Source organism: Pristiophorus japonicus, chromosome 2, assembly GCF_044704955.1.
Source record: "Pristiophorus japonicus isolate sPriJap1 chromosome 2, sPriJap1.hap1, whole genome shotgun sequence".
Classification (NCBI taxonomy): domain Eukaryota; kingdom Metazoa; phylum Chordata; class Chondrichthyes; family Pristiophoridae; genus Pristiophorus; species Pristiophorus japonicus.
In genome coordinates this window covers 371,608,334-371,630,715 of record NC_091978.1, presented here as the reverse complement: position 1 = coordinate 371,630,715, position 22,382 = coordinate 371,608,334, and the positions used below count along the sequence as shown (strand labels likewise).

Genomic DNA, 22,382 nt, shown 5'->3' with positions numbered 1-22,382 from the left:
GAACCCCTATCAAAAATGCAGAACAAGTGGAAAATCTCCTGCGAGCCATTCAATGCCCCTTGAAACTTGCCATTATCAAATGCCAAGCACATACAGGCCAGTCGAATGAGGTGGCACTTGGGAACGCCAGAGCTGATAATGCAGCTAAGTCAGCAGCTCTGTCAAAAGGGGGGATGCAGGTGTCATTGTTCCCACTAAGGAAAAATAATTGCTCAGACCCGCCACCCACTATTACTCAGACCCGCCACCTACTATTAATGACGTGCTGACTTTTCAGACACAGGCCAGTACGGAGGAGGTGTTGACCTGGACGAAGGATCAATGTTATAAAAATCCAGAAGGAATATGGGTTCACCACGACGGCCGCGTGATGGCGCCCAGATCCTTACTTCCATGGATTGCCCGATGTGTTCATACATTCACACATGCAGGCAAAGGGGGATTGGCAGATTATATTTTGGCAACTTGGTATGCACCAGGTATTTCGGCAATTGCAAAGCAAATCATGTGAAAATTGTGTTACCTGTCAGACAATGAATCCGGGTAAGACGGAAAAAGTAGAATCTGCCTCCCACCCAAATCCAGTGGGGCCTTTTGTACATTTACAAATGGATTTTATTGAATTACCTATGTGTATGGGATTCAAGTATGTATTAGTTATTGTAGATGTGTTCTCTAGATGGATTGAAGCCTTTCCATGTAAAAAGGCCGATGCCACTACTGTTGCTAAATGTTTGTTAAAAGAAATCGTACCATGCTTCGGAATCCCTGCTAAGCTTTCTAGTGATAACGGGTCACATTTCACGGGAACTGTTATAAGAGAAATGTGTAAAGCTTTATAGATTAACCAACGTTTTCATTGCAGTTATCATCCACAATCAGCTGGACTTGTTGAAAGATATAATGGAATGCTTAAAAATAAGCTGGCAAAACTATGCAATGACACTGGACTGAAATGGACAGAACTGCTGCCCTTAGCTTTGATGGTAATGCGATCTGCAACCAACAGAACAGGCCTGTCACCGCATGAGATAGTTATGGGACGTCCCCAACGACTACCTTTTACAGCACCATTTACTGCAAAACAAATGGACATCCACAAAATGGAGGAAAATATGTTGAATTATTGTATTGCACTAACCAAATGTATTTCCAGCTTTCATTCACAGGTAAAGGAAGACCAAGTCAAGCCAGCGGAAGGGAAGTGTCATAACCTGGAGCCAGGGGAATTCGTTTACATCAAGATTTTTAAAAGAAAAAGCAGTCTACAGCCAAGATTCGAAGGACCATACCAGGTCTTGCTGGCGACTAATACTGCAATCAAGGTAAAGGAAAGACCAACATGGATCCACGCATCCCATTGCAAACGGGCACCCGACCAGGAGGAAGGGACGAAGGAATCAGAGGAACAGAAAAAGGAAAACTGAATAAGGAACTGTATGGACTATGGGGACTGATGGTGCTGGGCTTGACAGGGTTTTACTTTACATTATTGATTACACCAGGGGTACAGACCCGCCACCGAAGGGAATTGCACGTAAACGTATTTATGGCACTGAGTCATAGGTATGCTCAAGAAAGAAACTTGTCGAGTTGTTGGATATGTTCCCATGCACCTGTCCACTCCGAAGGGGGTATTCCCCTGAGATCTGTCCCCTTTAACGAATCAGAAATGGTAGAATGGTTGACAGTGCAAAATAGGACAAACCTAACTAAGGGGCCAGAAACGAAGGAGCAAACAGAATGGAGGACCGCAGGGTATAAACTTACAGCCTTCCAGGGATGGTACCAGCCCAATTATGATAATAACCATCAGCCTCCCTTCCTAAGCATTACTCCCAGAATAGGAAATCCCGAAGGTATAATATTCCTAATGAGTAATGAGACTAAAGGACCAGAAATGGGACGCAGCAAGTGTTCCCAAATGATTAAATGGCAAGCCACAACTAATCCCACTGAGAGAAAGATAGCAACCGTTGGCTGGACAACGGCTCATAACAAAGCCCCAGGTAAAGGGTGGGAAGGTGAGACCACTCGAGTAGGGATAGTGCGAAAGGACCAGGAGCTGACGTCCTATAATTGCACCTACTTTATTTATGGCCATAAAGCCTACCCATGGTTACCAGCCAACTGGACAGGGTCCTGTTACTTAGGATATGTGGTACCCCTTATCAGATCAGTAAAGACTCTAAGGGATGCCTATGGAAGTCACAGATTTAAACGGGATTTGACAGGGCTAAACGGAATATTCAAGGTAATGGTGCCACCCTATGGAATAGCATCGACCGAATGGCAGTTACAGGAACTGGCTAACTTAGTCGAATCAGTAGCCAACGCAACTTCCCAAGCCTTTGAAGGGATAAATGACGAAATGGTACCTATTCGAACAGTGGCTCTCTAAAATCGTATGGCCGTAGATTATCTCCTAGCCAAGGAGGGAGGGACATGCGCATTAATAGGTGAAGAATGCTGTACGTATATCCCGGATAAATCAGAAGATATCGGCAGTCTAGCTGAAAACATCAGGAAAAAGGTAATAGAGTATAAAGAGACAGTTGGGCCAGGACGGTATCACATTGTGGGGTTGGGCATCAGGATTGTTGGGAGCCCTGGGAAAATCTGTGGTACAGGGTTTGATCATATTCCTGCTGATAGTCTTCGCCCTGTATCTATTATTTGTCGTCATTAAGTGTTGCTGTGCCAGGGTGGGAGAAACTATGTTACCTACCGAGACCACGGCTAGAGTTATGGTAGCAACAACTGCTGAAGGCTCTTGTGTGGAAATGGAAATGGAGAGACTGCACAAGATCAGAATGGATTGAGTTGTCCTTGTGAAGGACAAAATGGGGGAATGTGGAAATGTATTTTTATCTAAGCTGATACCATACTGTATTTGTGTGCCCTTTGCAATATATATATATAACAAAATGGAGTCCTGACCCATCCAGAACTTTCTGCATTTTAGCAGTCAGCTTGCATAAACAGCTAAACCTGGCTTGAGATGGCTGATGGCCATCAGACAGCTAGGAGACAAGTCATGCTGAGACAAGTACCCCCCCATGGTGCTCTCCTGTTGTCTACATGACAAGAGTTCCATGTCACCCCACCCTTTCCTATGTACTCCATTCCACCAGCCACTATCTCTTGTAGAGATCTCATCCTTTTGATGTAAACGATAAACTGACCAGGAAATTGAACAATCCTGACACAATACAAGACAGGTGATAGCCCATTACCTATGACTCATGGAGTAATGGCCGGCTGGCCAACTGATAACCCTGACAAAAGGAAATATCTGTAAACCATGTCAGGACAGGATATAGTAATTAACTCTTTATCTGTATTCACTGACTGTGAGACAGAGCAATACACAGGGAGAGGCCATAACTTGGGTTTTACTGTATAAATATCTTGTGAAACTGTACCTTTTCGGAGGTGTTCACTTAGCCCTTGACTGAGTGTAACCTGCCCCTTGCTAGCAAGCGAATTAAAGAAACTTCTGCCGGAGCTGTAAGTGTCGGAGTCATTCTTTTCGGAGGTCGAGCCAATCCCAATGCAACAGCTCTACAACTATCCTGTGAGCATCCTCATAGGTGCATACATTACTCCACCGTACGTTATAGTCTCAGTGGATATAAAATTAAGATTTTATTCTATGGTCAACACGTTGCAACTACTCAATTATCAATTGGCTCAATATACCACATTTCAAAAGTACTTCATTGGCTGTAGAGCACTTTGGGACGTCAGGTGCTGGTGAGCATCGCTGCATAAATGCAAGTGTTTCTTTCTTATTCTCAAAAATATTTACCTGAACCAACAATAGGATTGGCCTTATGTACAACCCAACTGTCACTTCTTTTATTAATTCTCAGGATATGGGCTTCGCTGGCAAGGCCGGCATTTATTGCCCATCCCTAATTGCCCCTTGAGAAGGTGGTGGTGAGCCGCCTTCTTGGATATAACTGAGTGTCTTGCTGGGACATTCCAGAGGGCAGTTAATGGTCGACCACATCGCTGTGGGTCTGGAGACACACATCGACCAGACATGGTAAGGGCGGCAGATTTCCTTCCCTGAAGGACGTTAGTGAACCAGATGGGTTTTTACGACAATCCGGTCATTTCATGGTCACCATGACTGGCAGTAGCTTTTAATTTTAGGTTTATTTAAATTCCCCAACTCGTGTCTCCGGATCATTAGTCCAGCCCTCTGCATTACTGGTCCAGTGACATCACCACTGTGCTACTGTACTGGGCACCTAAGCAACAAAGTGTTTTGTTTAAACCAGTGTCATACAATTATGACTAAGATACTGCTGGCACATTTTTCATTTGTACGCCAGTCAGATAGAATTTGAAGCACAGAAACAGGCCATTCGGCCCTACTCGACATGAACCTCCTCCCACCCGACCTTTACATCCTTCTATCCCTTTCTCCCTCATGGGTTTATCTAGCTTCCCCTTAAATGCATTTGAGCTATTTGCCAAGCGGTAGCAAGTTCCACATTCTCACCACTCTCTGGGTAAAGAAGTTTCTCCTGAATTCCCCATTGGGTTTATTAGTGACTGTCTGATATTGATGGCCCCAAGTTTTGGACTCTCGCCCCACCCCCCTCCCCCTTGTGGAAACAGCATCTTTCCTATCAAACCCCTTCATAAATGTTTTAAACATTTAAAATTCTGCTCAACTGCAATGACGATGACTCATACTGCAGCAGGGCCATTTAACTTTAATTCGTTCCTGTATTTGAATAATTTAAACTAATTTTATTTCTAACTGGCTAAGTAATGAAAGACTTGGGATTTATGTAGCGCCTGTCACGACTACCAGACGTCTCAAAGAACTTTACAGCCAATGAAGTACTTTTGCAGTGTAGTCGCTGTTGTGATGTGGGAAACGCGGCAGCCAATTTGCGCACAACAAGCTCCCACAAACAGCAATGTGATAATGATAAGCTAATCTGTTTTTGTGATGTTGATTGAGGGATAAATACTGGTCCCATGACACCGGGGATAACTCCGCCGCTCTTCATCGAAATAGTGCCATGGGATCTTTTACGTCCACTTGAGGGGGCAGACAGGGCCTCGGTTTAACGTCTCATCTGAAAGATGGCACCTCCGACAGCGCAGCGCTTCCTCAGCATTGGACAGTCAGCCTTGATTTTTTGTGCCCAAGTCCCTGGAGTGGGACTTGAACCCACAACTTTCTGACCCAGAGGCGAGTGTGCTGCCCCCACTCAGCCACCGTTGACAAGTAACGTAACTATGATCTCAAGCAACTGTCAAATGATAAATACACAGCTAAATGTGACTAGGGCTTCAGGGGTTTACACTGCATTGGCCTGAACATGTTCATGTGCTTGCCTCGTCTAATTCGAGCAATTTCAGATTTTCTGCGGGAACTGACGAGGCCAGATAAAACATGCTTGCATAGTCTGCACTACACCCGCATTAACTGGCTTCGCAAACGCCCATTTTAGTCACTAAAACATCAACGCTGTTGCATCATACATACTGGCTCGCCAAGCTCTTTGAGCTTGTTCTTCAATCCAAAGATTTTCTGGTCCTGGTCCGCCAGAAGTACCAACAGATCATCCTGCTCCTTCTTTGATTCCACCACCTCTTGCTGGAGCTTGCTCTTGTCAGTCTGAAGAATGGCAACTGTACTGTTTGTCGAGGCAAGCTGCTGATCCAGGGAGCTTCTCTCCTCGCTCAGGACCTTTACCTGGCCCTATGCGTAAAAGCAAAACAGAATGATCCCAATGGAGCTGCAACGTTAACACTCCCCTTGGCCCTCAAACATTTATAAGAACATAAGGAACAGGAGCAGGAGTCGGCCATTAGGCCCCTCGAGCCTGCTCCGCCATTCAATAAGATCACGGCTGATCTTCAACCTAATCTCCACTTTCCCGCCCGATCCCCATGACTCCAAAAATCTATCGATCTCTGTCTTGAATATACTCAATGACTGAGCCTCCACAGCCCTCTGGGGCAGAGAATTCCAAAGATTCACAATCCTCTGAGTGAAGAAATTCCTCCTCATCTCAGTCCCTAAATAGCCGACCCCTTATCCCGAGACTGTGACCCATTTCTTACACTGAGCAGTTAGTGGAGGATGAAGGCTCTTTTCGAGATGAGAGAGAGGAGATCTGATAGAGGTGTTGAAACGAGAAAGGCTGAGAATGTGCGGTGGGTAATAACAGCGAACGAATCTGACCCCAACATCAGGATGTAGCGCACGTGCATCCTAATGGGGAAATCCTGTAGTTGGGGTCTGTCAGTCACCGCTCCGATACTGGCAGCACTGTGCCACCCCCCCAACACCCAACAATTCGTGAAATCAGCGAAACTGATGAAAACTTTAGCTTTTCCGCGGGAATATCACCGCTAAATATCCCATTAAATGTTCGCCACTTTTGGATTAGGTGTAACTGGGATTTTAACAGCGTATTAACTGATTGTAACAAACATTATGGCCCTGAAAAACTCAATTTGAATTTTGTGGCCCTGAAAAACTAATTTTAATTTTGTGGAGTTACAATTTAAGAAACTTAAAAAAAAAAATGTTTTAATAAAGTTTGTTCATCTTGATTTCAGGTTTGCCTTCTCCCCGTGTCAGACCCCGATCTCTGGTCTCCCCGTGTCAGACCCCGATCTCTGCTCTCCCCGTGTTAGACCCCGATCTCTGGTCTCCCCGTGTCAGACCCCGATCTCTGTTCTCCCCGTGTCAGACCCCGATCTCTGCTCTCCCCGTGTCAGACCCCGATCTCTGTTCTCCCCGTGTCAGACCCCGATCTCTGCTCTCCCCGTGTCAGACCCCGATCTCTGTTCTCCCCGTGTCAGACCCCGATCTCTGGTCTCCCCGTGTCAGACCCCGATCTCTGTTCTCCCCGTGTCAGACCCCGATCTCTGGTCTCCCTGTGTCAGAGCCCCGATCTCTGGTCTCCCCGTGTCAGACCCCGATCTCTGTTCTCCCCGTGTCAGACCCCGATCTCTGTTCTCCCCGTGTCAGACCCCGATCTCTGCTCTCCCCGTGTCAGACCCCGATCTCTGCTCTCCCCGTGTCAGACCCCGATCTCTGCTCTCCCCGTGTCAGACCCCGATCTCTGCTCTCCCCGTGTCAGACCCCGATCTCTGCTCTCCCCGTGTCAGACCCCGATCTCTGCTCTCCCTGTGTCAGACCCCGATCTCTGCTCTCCCCGTGTCAGACGCCGATCTCTGCTCTCCCCGTGTCAGACCCCGATCTCTGCTCTCCCCGTGGCAGACGCCGATCTCTGCTCTCCCCGTGTCAGACCCCGATCTCTGCTCTCCCCGTGTCAGACCCCGATCTCGGGTCTCCCCGTGTCAGACCCCGATCTCGGGTCTCCCCGTGTCAGACCCCGATCTCTCTTCTCCCCGTGTCAGACCCCGATCTCTGGTCTCCCCGTGTCAGACCCCGATCTCTGTTCTCCCCGTGTCAGACCTCAATCCCTGCTCTCCCTGTGTCAGACCCCGATCTCTGCTCTCCCCGTGTCAGAGCCCGATCTCTGGTCTCCCCGTGTCAGAGCCCGATCTCTGTTCTCCCCGTGTCAGAGCCCGATCTCTGTTCTCCCCGTGTCAGAGCCCGATCTCTGGTCTCCCCGTGTCAGAGCCCGATCTCTGTTCTCCCCGTGTCAGAGCCCGATCTCTGGTCTCCCCGTGTCAGAGCCCGATCTCTGGTCTCCCCGTGTCAGAGCCCGATCTCTGTTCTCCCCGTGTCAGACCCCGATCTCTGTTTTAACATTTTTTTAAAGTTAGAATTAAAGGAGCTTCTTCACTTCCTGTTTCCCAGTCTGTGAGAATTCTGCATTGTGATTGGCTGCTAGACGACTTGTCTCTGCCACAGCAGCTCGCGTTAGGGATTCCCCATTAACTCGCACCGATCTCAACCGAGCGTCAGAAAAGCCGAACTTCTCGCCGCACAGATCGCAAAATGAAAATGAGATCTTTGCAGGAAGCTTACTTCGGGTGCCAGCAGAGAACAACTTTTGCTTCACAGCTGACCACAAGTTACGGGCAAGTTATAGGGGGAAATGGGCGGACTCTATCGACACTTGTCACTGAGCCAGTAACAAGGGGGCATCAATTTTGAGTTCATCAAAAGAACAGAAAGTGTAGGATTTTTAAAATATTTTAAGCAGAGGGTTGTTAGGACAGAGGTGGAAACAGATCCAGAATAGCTTTTAGAAAAGCAGTGGATATTTTTTTTTTAAATAAGACGGCATGGGACGAAGTGAATGGCTCATTTCGAAAGCTGGTGCAGGCCCCCTGGGCTGAATGGCCTCCTGCTGTGTACCCTTAAAAATAATTTCACTGGCCTAGGGTCTATGTAAAATGATACCGCCGTTCCTTCATGGTCGCTGGGTGGAACTCTCTCCCTGACTGCACTGTGGGAGCACCTTCACCACACGGGACTGCAGTGCTGGCGGTTCAAGGCGGTGGCTCACCACCTCCTCCTCCTCCTCCTCCTCAAGGGGCAATTAGGGATGGGCAATAAATGCCGGCCTTGCCAGCGACACCCACATCTCGTGAATGGAAAAAGATAAACTCAGTACACAGCGTTGGTAACTGAAGTGCATCGCTGTTACGTCATGGTTTTGCTAATCTACTGGAGCTGCTTTGATGCGAAATGCATCACATCTCAAATATCGCAAAATGCTAAAAATATGAATACCACCAAGGCAGCACTTGTCAACACAAATTAATAATTTTCAGAAGGGTATCAGAGTCTTAAATCAGTGAAAGGATGAAGTGTGCAATGGACAGTCACCACAAGACAGATCCAACGTATAAATATATACAACATACATGATAAGATTCAGTTTTTGGTAAAAATTAAACCACAACCATAATGTATAATTCAAGCACCACTCGTGTCATATAAACAGATCGCAGTTTGAAAGCTGTGCAGTTCAGTGAGAGCTGGAGGTAGTTAGAATGGACTCATTTATAACTAACCTTTAATTTGTGATTTTCAGCATCCAGTGCCGATAGCCTGCTTTCCAGCTGTGTGATCTTCGTCAGTGCAGAAGCACCATCATTATCTCCAGCTGCCTCAGCTACGGTTGCAGGCTTTAAATAAGGTAAGTGAACATGTTTAAATAGTTGTACAATTAATTCGCAAAAAGAATGCTGTTGCCATCACCGTGTAGTATTGAACGTAAAAACTTCTCAGTGCAAGTTGAAAGTTTTTTCAATGACGCATTACTTTACAATCATCTTGCACTCGACATCACAACAGCTTTTGATGGAAGGTGCTCTAAAGCTTTATGGTCCCTGCTATCAACAGTCGTAAGCCCAATGCTTATAGTCATGCTCTTGTATCATCATCATCATAGGCAGTCCCTCGGAATCGAGGAAGACTTGCTTCCACTCTAAAAGTGAGTTCTCAGGTGACTGAACAGTCCAATACGGGAATTACAGTCTCTGTCACAGGTGGGACAGACAGTGGTTGAGGGAAGGGGAGGGTGGGGATAAAAATGGGCGCCTGTGTTTGCAAGATTCCTTTGTATATGGAGGTTTACTGAATGAAGACAAATCTAAGCTCATCTATCTTGTTTTTCTTCTTGTATTTTTTCAATGCATTCCTCAATGGGGTGATAACAACATAAGAAATAGGAGCAGGAGTCGGCCATTCGGCCCCTTGAGCCTGCTCCGCCATTCAATAAGATCATGGCTGATCTGATCGTGGACTCAGCTCCACTTCCCTGCCCACTCCCCGTAATCCTCGACTCCCTTATCGCTCAAAAATCTGTCCATCTCCGCCTTAAATATAATCAATGACCCAGCCTCCACAGCTCTCTGGGGCAGAGAATTCCACAGATTCACAACCCTCAGAGAAGAAATTCCTCCTCATCTCAGTTTTAAATGTGCGGCTCCTTATTCTGAGACTATGGCCCCTAGTTTTAGATTCCCCTATGAGTGGAATATCCTCTCTGCATCCACCTTGTCGAGCCCCCTCATTATCTTATGTTTCGATAAGATCACCTCTCATTCTTCTGAACTCCAATGTGTATAGGCTCAACCTGCTCAACCTTTCCTCATAAATCAAACCCCTCATCTCCGGAATCAACCGAGTGAATTTTCTCTGAACAGCCTCCAATGCAAGTATATCCTTCCTTAAATACGGAGACCAAAACTGCACGCAGTACTCCAGGTGTGGCCTCACCAATACCCTGTACAGTTGTAGCAGGACTTCTCTGCTTTTATACTCTAGCCCCCTTGCAATAAAGGTGATGGCTCGAATTGAGCAAAAACCCTTTCATGGAAAGACGTGCTCCAAGTTGTCTCTTACCAGATTCTCCAGCTCTTGTTTCTTGGCCTGCAGCTGGATAATCTCCTCAGCCTGTGTCTGTACTCGAGTCCTCAACGTTTCCAACTCCTTTGGAAAAAGTGCGGAAATCTAGTCACACTGTTGACATGAACGCAATTCCTAAAAATTGCTTTCCACCACCATTGCCGCCCTTCCGGGGCGCTAACAGGGGCGGCAGAAGACGGAAAATCCAGCCCCATGAATTGCTGTTGGTTACATATACAGGCAACTCTTGATTATCCGGGCCCCTCGGGGATTGGGCTATTCCAGGTAAACGATTTTACCCCGAGGGCGAGCGCACGTCTCAGAGCTGAAATTTGATGATAATAGAACCAACCACGAAGACTTAGTTCGTGTTATCATAGCGTGAAGGTAATAAAATACATGACAATGGATTCACCTGCTTCAATTTGTGTGTGCTTGACACTTGAGGTGATCGAGGTATTCACGTGTGCGACAGTTTTTAAAAATGCCGTTAGAGGGTTCTCCGTTAGATCAGTGTACAGATAATCGAGAGTTGCCTGTACTAGATTACAGCGTTCAAAAACTTAATCCTAGTGCCATGCTCTCAAGTTTTAAAATCTACATACACACCAATGTGCACATTTATAAATAAAATATACAGGAAATAAAAACCCACCTTGCGCAGTTCTGCTGTCCATTCACCAGCATCACCCGTGGAAACGTCTCCATCGCGGTTTCCTGCTGTCTGATTATTCCTCTACATAAAACAGATACCACAGACTTCTCTCAGTTCTTTGCATTTCTTCTCTATAGAGCTATAATGCAGTGTTAATAGGTACAGACTGATCAAGTTCAAAAAACAATTTAAATGCACTCTCGGTAATGAATTTAAAATTCATAAAGTCTATCGCCAAACCCTTTGCCTGCCCCTCCCCGCCCCCGCCCGCCCGCCCCCCCTAACCCCAAAACATCAACCAGATACGCAAAAAATGCCACTTTGTGAGTGGAAGCAACAATCACCCGGTCAGGTCAAATGGCCCACAACATGAGGCTACACTGTATATCGTGAAGTCTCAGAGTTTGGAAGCATAAGCAGTAATATGGAATTCTGGTGAGCGAACAGTGGATTAACGTATGTTCAATCCCCCACAGCCTGGGGTTCAGAGCAGCCCAGACCTATATGAACAGAGCCTGACCAGCCGTGATTGAATTTCAACTTACCACGGGCTCACGGCACCAAATGTCCCATAAATTTTTTTTTATTTTATTCGTTGCCAATCTTTCCAATTCTTTGTCAAATCACAAACGCAAGAGGTCACCTTGCACACATCAAGGATCATTCTGCGCCAATGCTCTTAGCCAAAAGGCCTAGAGCCACTGCATCATTCCTGGAAATACTGCAATACCAGGTTCGTGCCATGGAGGTGGATGGGTCAGGCCCCCCACACACCTCCTCCTATATATTAATGTCCCATAAATTGGCAACAGAGTAGCCAACAAAATCACAGAATGGCTGGTGCCAGGCCGGTGCGATAGAAGTATTCTGGTGACTCAAGTCAAACCGTGCATTGAATGAGTGTGGCCACCTTCAAACCAATCCCTCGGAGCACTGTACACAGGTTTGGTCTCCGTATCTAAGGAAGGATATACTTGCCTTGGAGGCGGTACAATGAAGATTCACTAGACTGATTCCTGGGATGAGAGAGTTGTCCTATGATGAGAGATTGTGTAGATTGGGCCTATACTTTCTGGAGTTTAGAAGAATGAGAGGTGATCTAACAGAAACATAGAAGATTCTGAAGGGGATTAACAGGATAAATGCGGAGAGGTTGTTTCCCCCGGGCTGGAGTGTCTAGAACCAGGGGGCATAGTCTCAGGATAAGGGGTCTGCCATTTAAGACAGAGATGAGGGGAATTTCTTCGCTCAGAGGGTTGTGAATCTTTGGAATTCTCTGCCCCAGAGGGCTGTGGAGGCTGAGTCACTGAATATATTGAAGGCTGAGATCGATAGATTTTTGTAGACTCGGGGAATCAAGGGATATGGAGATCATGCGGGAAAATGGAGTTGAGGTCAGTGATCTTATTGAATGTCGGAGTGGCTCGAGGGACTCCTGCTCCTAATTCTTATGTAAACACGCACCACAAAACGATCCATAATTCAGCACTAAAATCGCAGCGTTACTCAAAGAATGGACTGTGTTCATGTTGATGGGCAAGTGTGCTCTTCAAAGATCGGCCAACGGCAGGTTACTCAGGCAAAGTGGTAGGGTTTAGTATGCAGGAGGCCTGTGATTATACCTGAAGTTCCTGTAAGGAAATAAGGGGGGGTGGGGTAGTGTTGATTCCCAGCAGTTGCATCGCTCATCTTGATAATTGGGAGAACTGGAGCAATCACCCAGTGATCCCTTCGCTAGAATCGTGGCATCTTACAGCTCAGAGAGAGGCCCTTTGGCCTGTCGGGAAAGAGCTGTCCAATTTAGTCCCACATCCTAGCTTTTTGCCCCAGAACACTGAAAATTAGACATGTTCAATTGGGTTTTGAAAGCTGCTATGGAACCTATTTCCACCACTCTTTAGTACAGCGTTCCACATCTGAACAAGCCTGTGTGTGTGGATAAAGTTTCTCATTCCCCCTCTAGTTCTTTGCCAATGATGTTAAATCTATGTTCTCTGGTTACTGACTCACTTGTCAGAGGAAATGGTTTCTCCCTACTTGCTCGATCAAAACCCCTCGTAATTTTGAACACCACTGTTAGGTCTCCCCTTAACCTTTGCTGCTGTAAGGAGAACAATCCCTGCTTCTCCAGTCTCTCCACATAACTGAAGTCCCTCATCCCTGGCATCATCCTGGTAAACCTCCTCTGCATCCTCTCCAAGGCCTTCACATCCTTCCTAAAGTGCGGTGCACAGAAGTAGGCATTACTCCAAATGAGGCTTTACCAGTGATTTGTAAAGGTTTAGCAGAATTTCCTTGCTTTTGTATTCAATGGCCCTATTTACAAAGCCAAGTATCCCATATGCATTCTTAATTGCCTTATCAACTTGCCCTGCCACCTTCACCTGTCACCTTCAAAGATTTCCTCTTTTCCATTCAGCGACGAGAAAATACACATTCAGACATCGGGCGAGAACAGGATTGGTCAACTGATATCCCGCATCCTCCCATCAGTCAAGTCGGCCTGTTGACTGTCTCACTAATAAACCCAACAGGGAATTCAGGAAAAACTTCTTTACCCAGAGAGTGGTGAGAATGAGGAACTCGCCACCACAGGGAGTGGTTAAGAACATAAGAAATAGGAGCAGGAGTAGGCCATTTGGCACCTTGAGGTTGTTCCACCATTGAATAAGATCATGGCTGATCTGATCTTGGCTTCAACTCCACTTCCCTGCCTGTTTCCCATAACCCTCGACTCCCCTGTAGTTAAAAAATCTGTCTATCTCCGCCTTGAATATATTCAATGACCCAGCCTCCACAGCTCTCTGGGGTAAAGAATTCCAAAGATTCACGACCCTCTGAGAAAATAAATTCCTCCTCATCTCTGTCTTAAATGGGCGACCCCCTTATTCTAAGACTATGTCCCCTAGTTCGAGATTCCCTCACAAGGGGAAACATCCTCTCTGCATCTATCCTGTCGAGCCTCCTCAGAATCTCATTCTTCTAAACTTCTAAACTCCAATGAGTACAGGCCCAACCTGCTCAGCCTCTCCTCATAAGAGTTGAGGCGAATAGCATAGATGCATTTATGGGGAAGCTGGATAAACACATGAAGGAAAAAGGAATAGAAGGATATGGTGATGGGGTGAGATGGAGAGGGGTGGGAGGGAACTGGTGTGGAGCATAAACCCCGGCACGGACCAGTTGGGCTGAATGGCCTGGTTCTGTGCCATACATTTGATGCAAGACTGAAAATGCCACTGAACAATTAGCATATTCTCAGTTTATAGTCTGCAAACAAACACTCCTTCGGCTCTCACGTATGCAATCTGATCCGTGGCCCAAATCGGAGGCAAATGAGAGCGTTACACTTAATGCATAAAGTAATGTTAAACAGTTTGTACCAGTTTATCGATCACAGAGTCCTTCTCAGCCAGCTGCCCTTGTAATACATCATGCTGCTTTTTCAGTTCTTCAACCTCTTCTCGTAACCTTCCGATTTCTTCCACATCAGCCTTGGGCTGGATACCATTGAACTGCGCTGCCTCATTGTGAATGTGATGTTGGCTGTCTAGGGGTTTACCTAAGGAACAGAAACAATGCGTTAGGTTCCTGAATTTGTATTAATCAAAGCAATATCTACAATGCACGCGTATCATGCCGACAGTGAAGTGGACAAGAACACAATGGCCCAGGAATTGCTGTCAGATGCCTCCCACCTGAAAATTTTCCACAAATCTACTTGGTGGTCCGGTAGATTTGGAGACTCGCAGTCCTGGGCCTCTCGGCGAAGGCCTGCAGAGAGGCCTACGTATGCCAGGAACGCAGGCGCTTCGTACTCATCCCTGGGATCATGTGGGCCAGTCCAACCAATCAAAGCAGGGGCATTCCCATTCATATCTGTGGTGAGTTCCTTACGTTCGGAATGTCCATCAGTATGAATGGGAATCCCCTCAAAAACACGCACACACTTTAAATACATTTTTAACAAACATCACATTTAAAATTAATCAAAATGGAATTTAATTATTTAAAACAAATTCATATTTAAAGGGTCTAAAAATAAACTTAGATCATTTAACAGGATTTTAAATGTTAAAATTAATGAAAAAAAGTGCCTTTTTCTATCTTTTAAAAGTCTTATGCTGATCACTTTTATCAGCCGTAAGAATTCCAAGAGCATTCACTGGGCAGGAGTTAGTCCAACTCATCATCATCATAGGCAGCCCTTCGGAGTCGAGGATGACTTGTTTCCACAGTAACAATGAGTACTCAGGTGACTGATGAGCTCATTTTAAACGGTGGAAGATGCCTGTGCATGAATTCTTTTAACACGGGGTGGTCGTTGCACATCGGCCCAACCTGCTGCCCGCGGAGGCCCTTTACCTTCGAATGCGTGCGATCGGTCAAGAGGATTCTTGACAGATCGCAAGCTCCGGGTTTAGGCGCATGTGCTTCGCATACCGAAACCCAGAACTTGCCCCTCGCACGCGCCTGTAGGGGCCGCGAATAAGGGCCAATGTAATTTTGTAAGTGACGGCAAGCGTTAAGCTTCGCAATGCCTTAATAACACGGACTTGAAACATTCCAACTACTCTGTGAAGTGGGAAGAACGGCCTGGTTTTCATTTCCGTCGCTATCTCCCTCCCTTGCAGCCAAGCTTCTCATCACCAACTTCCAACACACGCGGATCTGGAACAGAAGCTCAGCCCCTATGCCTTTTGCTTTCCTTCCACCAATGCACAACTTGAAAATGGGTCTTAATGAGAAAAAAAGAGAAGATATTCTGGCTCAAAATGCAAAAAAAAAAAATCACTCCCGAAAGAAAAACACACTCCCACTGATTGAGGATTGTGTGACGAAACAACATTTTCTTTGGAGGGGAGGCGAGGACGTCCGACTGGCTTGTTGCTTTAAAATGGTTCAAAGCAGTGTCAACAGTGGATTTTTACTTAGATTTGTGTGGTTGCAAGCTTCAAATGCAATAGTTTTCTGCACAATTATTTACACAATGCTAAAAATGGATTGCAAAAAGTTCCCACAGCTATTGGCAACAGCTGCAAAAACAGCTGGAAGCTCCATAATATTATTGTGCACACATATCGCAGTATGGGCTGGCCCATGCTGCCCCTGGGCCCTCGCCTCTTCTGGGCCCCGAACTCTCGCTAGGTCCGTGCAACAGAGCTGGTCTCCAGTCGTCCTGGTTAACCCTTGCCCCTGGACCAAGACCTCGCTCTGTTAAGCCCGTGTGGTGGCTGGTGTGCAACGGTCACTCCACATTAAAAAAATCCACGCACAGGCATCTTCCACCCTTCAGGATGTAGTTCAGGATCTGGAATATCAGGTCCTTCATTGAAATACCTGTGACTTTTTGGCGTGGAAGCAAGTCATCCTCGACTCGAGGGACTGCCTATGATGATGATAAAAATTATTGATATTCCTTCCTCCCTCCTCCCAAAAAAATCATACTTTACATTTGCCGCTTAGCACTTGTGTTTGTTGCGGCTGCTTGTAATTCTACTAAATCTAGCGGTAAATTAAGAAATCAATTATAAAAAAACTTTAATACAAAAGCAAAATACGGCGGATGCTGGAATCTGGAATAAAACAGAAAATGCTGGAAATCTCAGCGGGTCGGGCAGCGTCTGTGGAGAGGAAGCAGAGTTAATGTTTCGGGTCGATGACCCTTGGTCAGAACTGGAGAGTGTTCGGAAAGAACAGATTGTTAACCAGCCCTGAGAGGGGGCGGGGAGAAAGAGCAAAAGGGAAGGTCTGTGATAGGGTGGAAGACAGGAGAGATTAGAGACAAAAGTGATCATGGCCCCAATTCAAATGGTAATGCCAAGAGTTGGAAAAACATGAGTTGAGATAGGGTGTGAATGGTGGGATAATGACCAGCTGCCATTAGAGACATGGAGAAAGAAAGAAACAGGCTCTAAGGGGTCGGGGGGGGGGGGGGGAGGAGAAGGGAGAGAGAGAGGAAAGGGAGCCAAAGATGGGCAGTGGTTACGCTCTGAAATTGTTGAACTCAATGTTGAGTCTAGAAAGCTGTAAAGTGCCTAAACGAAAGATAAGATGCTGTTCCTCGAGCTTGCGTTGAGCTTTATTGGAACAGTGTAGGGGACAGAGAGGTCAGAGTGCGAGTGGAGCGGAGGATTAAAGTGACAGGCGACCGGAAGCTCGGGGTTACACTTGCGGACTGAACGGAGGTGTTTCGCAAAACTTTACAGTGTATAAGCAGTGTTATTTTTTTAGTGCTTTACTAACAATGGTTGAAGAATTTGTCGCGAGCGAGGGGCAATGTTCCCTGGAAGCTGCGCTTTGCTCTGCGCGGCCCGTTTCTTTCAGTACGCGGGCCCTGTAAATCTCCGCGTACTTACATCAGAGAAGCCAGTGAGCAGCGTGCATGGGGCCCTTCCCATTCACGGCCCCACAGCTTCGAGGAAACGTTGCCGAGGGGAGTAGGAGGAACACCAAGCTATATCGGAATTGTCCATAACCTTTCCTGACAATCTGCACTTCCTAGAGCAGTGTGCCATGTATATTAAAAACGGGGAAAAGTAACAGACAGGATAAGAACATAACATAAGAATTAGGAGCAGGAGTCGGCCATTCGGCCCCTCGAGCCTGCTCCGCCATTCAGTGAGATCATGGCTGATAATCCAACTCAACTCCACTTTCCTGCTCGATCTCCATATCCCTTGAGTCCCTTAATGTCCAAAAATCTCTCGATCTCAGTCTTGAATATGCTTAACGACTGAGCCTCCACAGCCCTCTGGGGCAGAGAATTTCAAAGATTTACTTCCCTCTGAGCAAAGAAATTCCTCCTCATCTCAGTCCTAAATGGGCCAACCCCTTATCCTGAGACTGTGACCCCTGGTTCTAGACTCCCCAGCCCGGGGAAACATCCTCCCTGCATCTAACCTGTCAAGCACTGTGAGAATTTTGTATGTTTCAATGAGATCACCTCTCATTCTTCGAAACCCTAGAGAATATAGGCCTAGTCTGCTCAATCTCTCCTCATAGGACAATCCCCCCATCCCAGGAATATCCCGGGATGGTTTAACGCTGTATGCGATACCTTGTATTTTGAGAAGATTGTACTGGTCCCTCAGCTGTTGAATCTGTGATGCCTGTTGTGTTATAGTGGTTTGACTCTGCTCATTCAGACCAGTCATGGCAGTTACTTGTTTCTTTAATTCGTTCAGCTGTATATCCTGCATTTCAAAGAAAAAAATGACTGTCAAATTTTCATGTATATATAAAAGAGTAGAATCGTACAGCACAGGAGAACATAAGAAATAGGAGCAGAGTTGGCCATTTGGCCCCTTCGCCATTCAATATCATGGCTGATCTGATCTTGGCTTCAACTTGCTATCCATAACCCTTTACTCTCTTATCGCTCAAAAATCTATCTATCTCTGACTTAAATATATTCTGGGGTAGAGAATTCCAAAGATTCACAACCCTCGTGCCCTCAGTACTGCCCCTCCGACAGTGCGGCGCTCCCTCAGTACTGCCCCTCCGACAGTGCGGTGCTCCCTCAGTACTGCCCCTCCGACAGTGCGGCACTCCCTCAGCATTGCACTGGAGTGTCAGCCTAGAATTGTGCACTCAAGTTCCTGGAGTGGGACTTCAACCCACAATCTTCTGATTCAGAGACGAGTGTGCTGCCCACTGAGCCACAGCTGACAGTGATACTGGTGGTTGTACCACCAAATACAGAATTATTTCAAAAGGGAAAAATCGTAAGCTGAACAGTGATGTAGCCAAATTGTTTATGCTGGATATGAATTGCACTGGAAACTGGGAGAATCCCAAGTAAAGTTATTGATTCCAAAGAAAGACTTGACATTAGGGACAGCTGTGTGCCTGCAATTGAACAGCTCAGAGTTAACTTGTACTTGATTTAGTAATACCTCATAGCTCGTCTTCAGAGTAACTAAAGGTTCTTTTTTTTGCTTGCTTGCAATTTATTACACCTGCTGCTATTATCGCAATCTTGTCATTACTACAATTCAACAGCTTATATCTTCTTTGTTACTACAGAATACTCTGCCTCAAAGGCTAGCGCAACATTACGCTTTATTATTTTTATAATCAGTCTTTTAATCCAATTTTGGTTACCAGCAACATAAAAGCCAATATCTTGGGGTAATACAGTAGTTACCAGCACTTTATACCAGGTGAACTATTTATCAGCACTTTATATCAGGTGAAACAATACAGTCAGTATCTTCATCCCTGCCTTTGTTACCTCTAGACTTGACTTTTCTAACACACTCCTGGCTGGCCTCCCACGTTCTACCCTCTGTAAACTTGAGGTCATAAACTCGGCTGTCCGTGTCCTAACCTGCACCAAGTCCCGTTCACCCATCACCTCTGAATTCACTGACAACGACTCGATTTTTAAATTCTCATCCTCGTGTTCAAATCCCTCCATGGCCTTGCCTTGCCCCGCCCCCCCCCCCCCCCCCCCCTCCCTATCTCTGTAACCTCCTCCAGTCCTACAACTCTCCAAGATATTTGCACAATCCAATTCTGGCCTCGAGCATCCCCCGATTTTAGTCACTCCACCATCGGTGGCCATGTCTTTAGCTGCCTCGGCCCCAAGCTTTGGAACTCCCTCCCTAAACCTCTCCGCCTCTCTCTCTTCGTTTAAGATGCTCCTTAAAACCGACTTCTTTGACCAAGCTTTTGGGCATCTGCCTGAATATATCCTTTGTGGCTCGGTGTCAAATGTTGTTTTCTAACTCTGTGTGAAGCACCTTGGAACGTTTTATTACATTAAAGGCACCATATAAAGACAAGCTGTTGATGCTGAGTATTCTAGCACTGGTTGTCCCAGGATCATTCCAATTCCTTTGCGCATCGAATGCATTTCTTCGGTAACATGGCAGCTGAGTTGCAAATGGGCTACACAAGTGGCCGCAATCACACTGCTGACTTCTAGCAAACTTTACCTTTTGTATGGATACAGGTTGATCAGGTCCGACAGTAAAGCTGCGCGAGAGAAAGATGATCATACTTTACTGGTGGCCTTTTAAGAGCGGCCGAAAGGCACAATATCTTCATACCCTTTCCCAACCTTTAGATAGTTTCCAACTATGTCATCTGAAATGTGTGCGAAGTTATCGTTACCTGCTCACGAATAAGTTCCTTGTATTGATTGACTATACTGTCATGTTGCTCCAAAGACTTCTTCACTTCCTCTTCCTTCTTCTCATCCTCACTGGATTTCTGGACAGCCTTTATTATAAGCACTAGATTGGAAACAGAAATGGAAGGAGAAAATTACTCGGCTGCTACAAAGAAAAAACATTTGCAGAGTAGCTTTCACATACCGAGCATGTCACAGAGCACTTCACGTCTGTAATGTATTTGCTTCAAGGGTTCTTTACTTAGAATTCACAGCAACACATTGCTATTAAGAACTAGTTGGTTTATTAGCAAAAGGTTTAACAATCACACGACACATTACCGGTTCATCCACCGGGCTCACAACCACCTGCCCCATTGTGGATCCCCCGAACCCAACTGGCTGGGGTTTTATTGAGTCTTGTGAACATCACGTGACTGGCTAAGGCACTCCCAACTCTACAAGCCTGTGAGCATACTCGCAGGTGCATACATTACAACATCCAATGAATGACTTTTGAAGTGCGGTAACTGGTCCTTTGTAGTCAAAGCCAAGGCCGGAAATGACCACTTATTCTGCTTGAGTGGGATTGGTTGCTGGGTGAGCGGGGAAACGGTGAGGGTGTGATACATAAAGTGAAGGTGTCCTGTTGAACAGCTTCTTCTGAGTACAACAGCTAGCTTTACATGAAATTAAAAGAATGATAACCATAGGCAATGAAGGTTACCTTCTAATTCTTTAACTAACTTGGTGAACTCGTGGTCAAACAGCATTTGTTCCGGGCTGGAGTAACTGGGCTGGGGCTTCTGGCCAGCACGAGAGTACAGCTCATGTTTGCTGATGTAAGCCAAATTCTCAATGAAAATCTCTTTTCCGATCCTCTTCTCTATGAGTTGTTTTAGTTTTTCCCTGTATGAAGAGAAAAATAAGTTGAAGGCCAAGTACTAAATTACCGTATTCATTTACCCCGTTTCAAGTCCGTCGTTATAAACTGCTACATCTAGAAAGTGCAAGCTTCCTCAACACACTCCAGCGAATATTCTGGACAGCATTCACGGCTTTGGTCTTCAATATATTTTAGCAGCACTATTCCTCTCGTTATTGGGAGCTTCATTTCAACACAACAATAAAACATTACGTGTTATAGAGGGTAAACAAACACGGATATGTTAGAACATCCATCAACCATTCAATGGGACCCGAAAGCCCAGAGGAAACTGCAAAAATACTTCATTGGCCGAAGAGCATTGGGATGTCCCGAGGTTGCGGATCGTGATCAACACAACTATTATCAGATCACATAAGAACATTAGAAATAGGAGCAGAAGTCGGCCATTCGGCCCCTCAAGCCTGCTCCGCCATTCAATAAGATCATGGCTGATCCGATCATGGACTCAGCTCCACTTCCCTGTCCGCTCCCCAGAACCCTAGAAACCCTTACCATCCAAAAATCTGTCTATCTCCACCTTAAATATATTCAATGACCCAGCCTCCACAGCTCTCTGGGGCAGAGAATTCCACAGATTCACCACCCTCAGAGAAGAAATTCCCCCTCATCTCCGTTTTAAATGGGCGACCCCTTATTCTGAGACTATGCCCCCTAGTTCTAGATTCCCCCACGAGGGGAAAAAGCCTCCCTGCGTCTACCCTGTCAAGCCCCCTCAGAATCTTAGACGTTTCAATAAGATCACCTCTCATTCTTCTCAACTCCAATGAGCACAGGTCCAACTTGTGGTAGTATTACAGGTTTACCTTTTCTAAACTGTTAATGATCTTGTGTAACTATAAATTCACCTCTCAGATGCCTTGTTTTAAGTTTGAAAAGCCCAAGTTTCTCCAGTCTTTCCTCACAGTTGAGAACACCACGATTCGGAGTGGTGGTGCCTCCAGTGCTTGAACTGGGCACAAAGTGTGGTCTGACCAGACGTACTGTACACGTTCAGCATGACATTCCAACTGGCCATTTACGCTATATATAGTTCCGCACTCTACTGGCTTTGTTAACTGTTATGCTGCATTGGTGGACAGTATATTGAATGAATTGAACAGTAAAGCGAATGAAATTCTTTCAGATGGCAGGCTGGTGATGCTCAAATCCCAGCATGGTGCAGGCAGGTGATGGGAGAGTTCCATGAGGGTTACACACTGCATGGGTTCATTTGTGAAAAAACTGATCACTGATCTGGAGGAAACTAATGTAACAAAAAAAAACGCTTCCATGATGGTAATGTGAGAATTGACAGCCAAAGTGCGAAGAGTTAAAGAGGTCAGATGACGGTCAAGTGCCTAAAAAA

General features: G+C 46.0%; 1 protein-coding gene across 4 annotated transcripts in view; it reads right to left on the bottom strand.

Annotated features, from left to right (window-relative positions):
* uso1 (USO1 vesicle transport factor) overlaps nt 1-22,382 on the bottom strand; it is a 108,500-nt gene that overhangs the window by 4,908 nt on the left and 81,210 nt on the right. For all 4 annotated transcript variants that reach the window (XM_070873131.1, XM_070873133.1, XM_070873132.1 and 1 more), the window contains 8 exons: nt 20,816-20,997; nt 20,091-20,212; nt 18,031-18,166; nt 14,354-14,532; nt 10,971-11,051; nt 10,313-10,399; nt 8,977-9,090; nt 5,516-5,731 (listed from right to left, as the gene is read on the bottom strand). In XM_070873131.1, the coding sequence (XP_070729232.1) occupies nt 5,516-5,731; nt 8,977-9,090; nt 10,313-10,399; nt 10,971-11,051; nt 14,354-14,532; nt 18,031-18,166; nt 20,091-20,212; nt 20,816-20,997 (1,117 nt within the window). The remainder of the gene's footprint in view (nt 1-5,515; nt 5,732-8,976; nt 9,091-10,312; nt 10,400-10,970; nt 11,052-14,353; nt 14,533-18,030; nt 18,167-20,090; nt 20,213-20,815; nt 20,998-22,382) is intronic.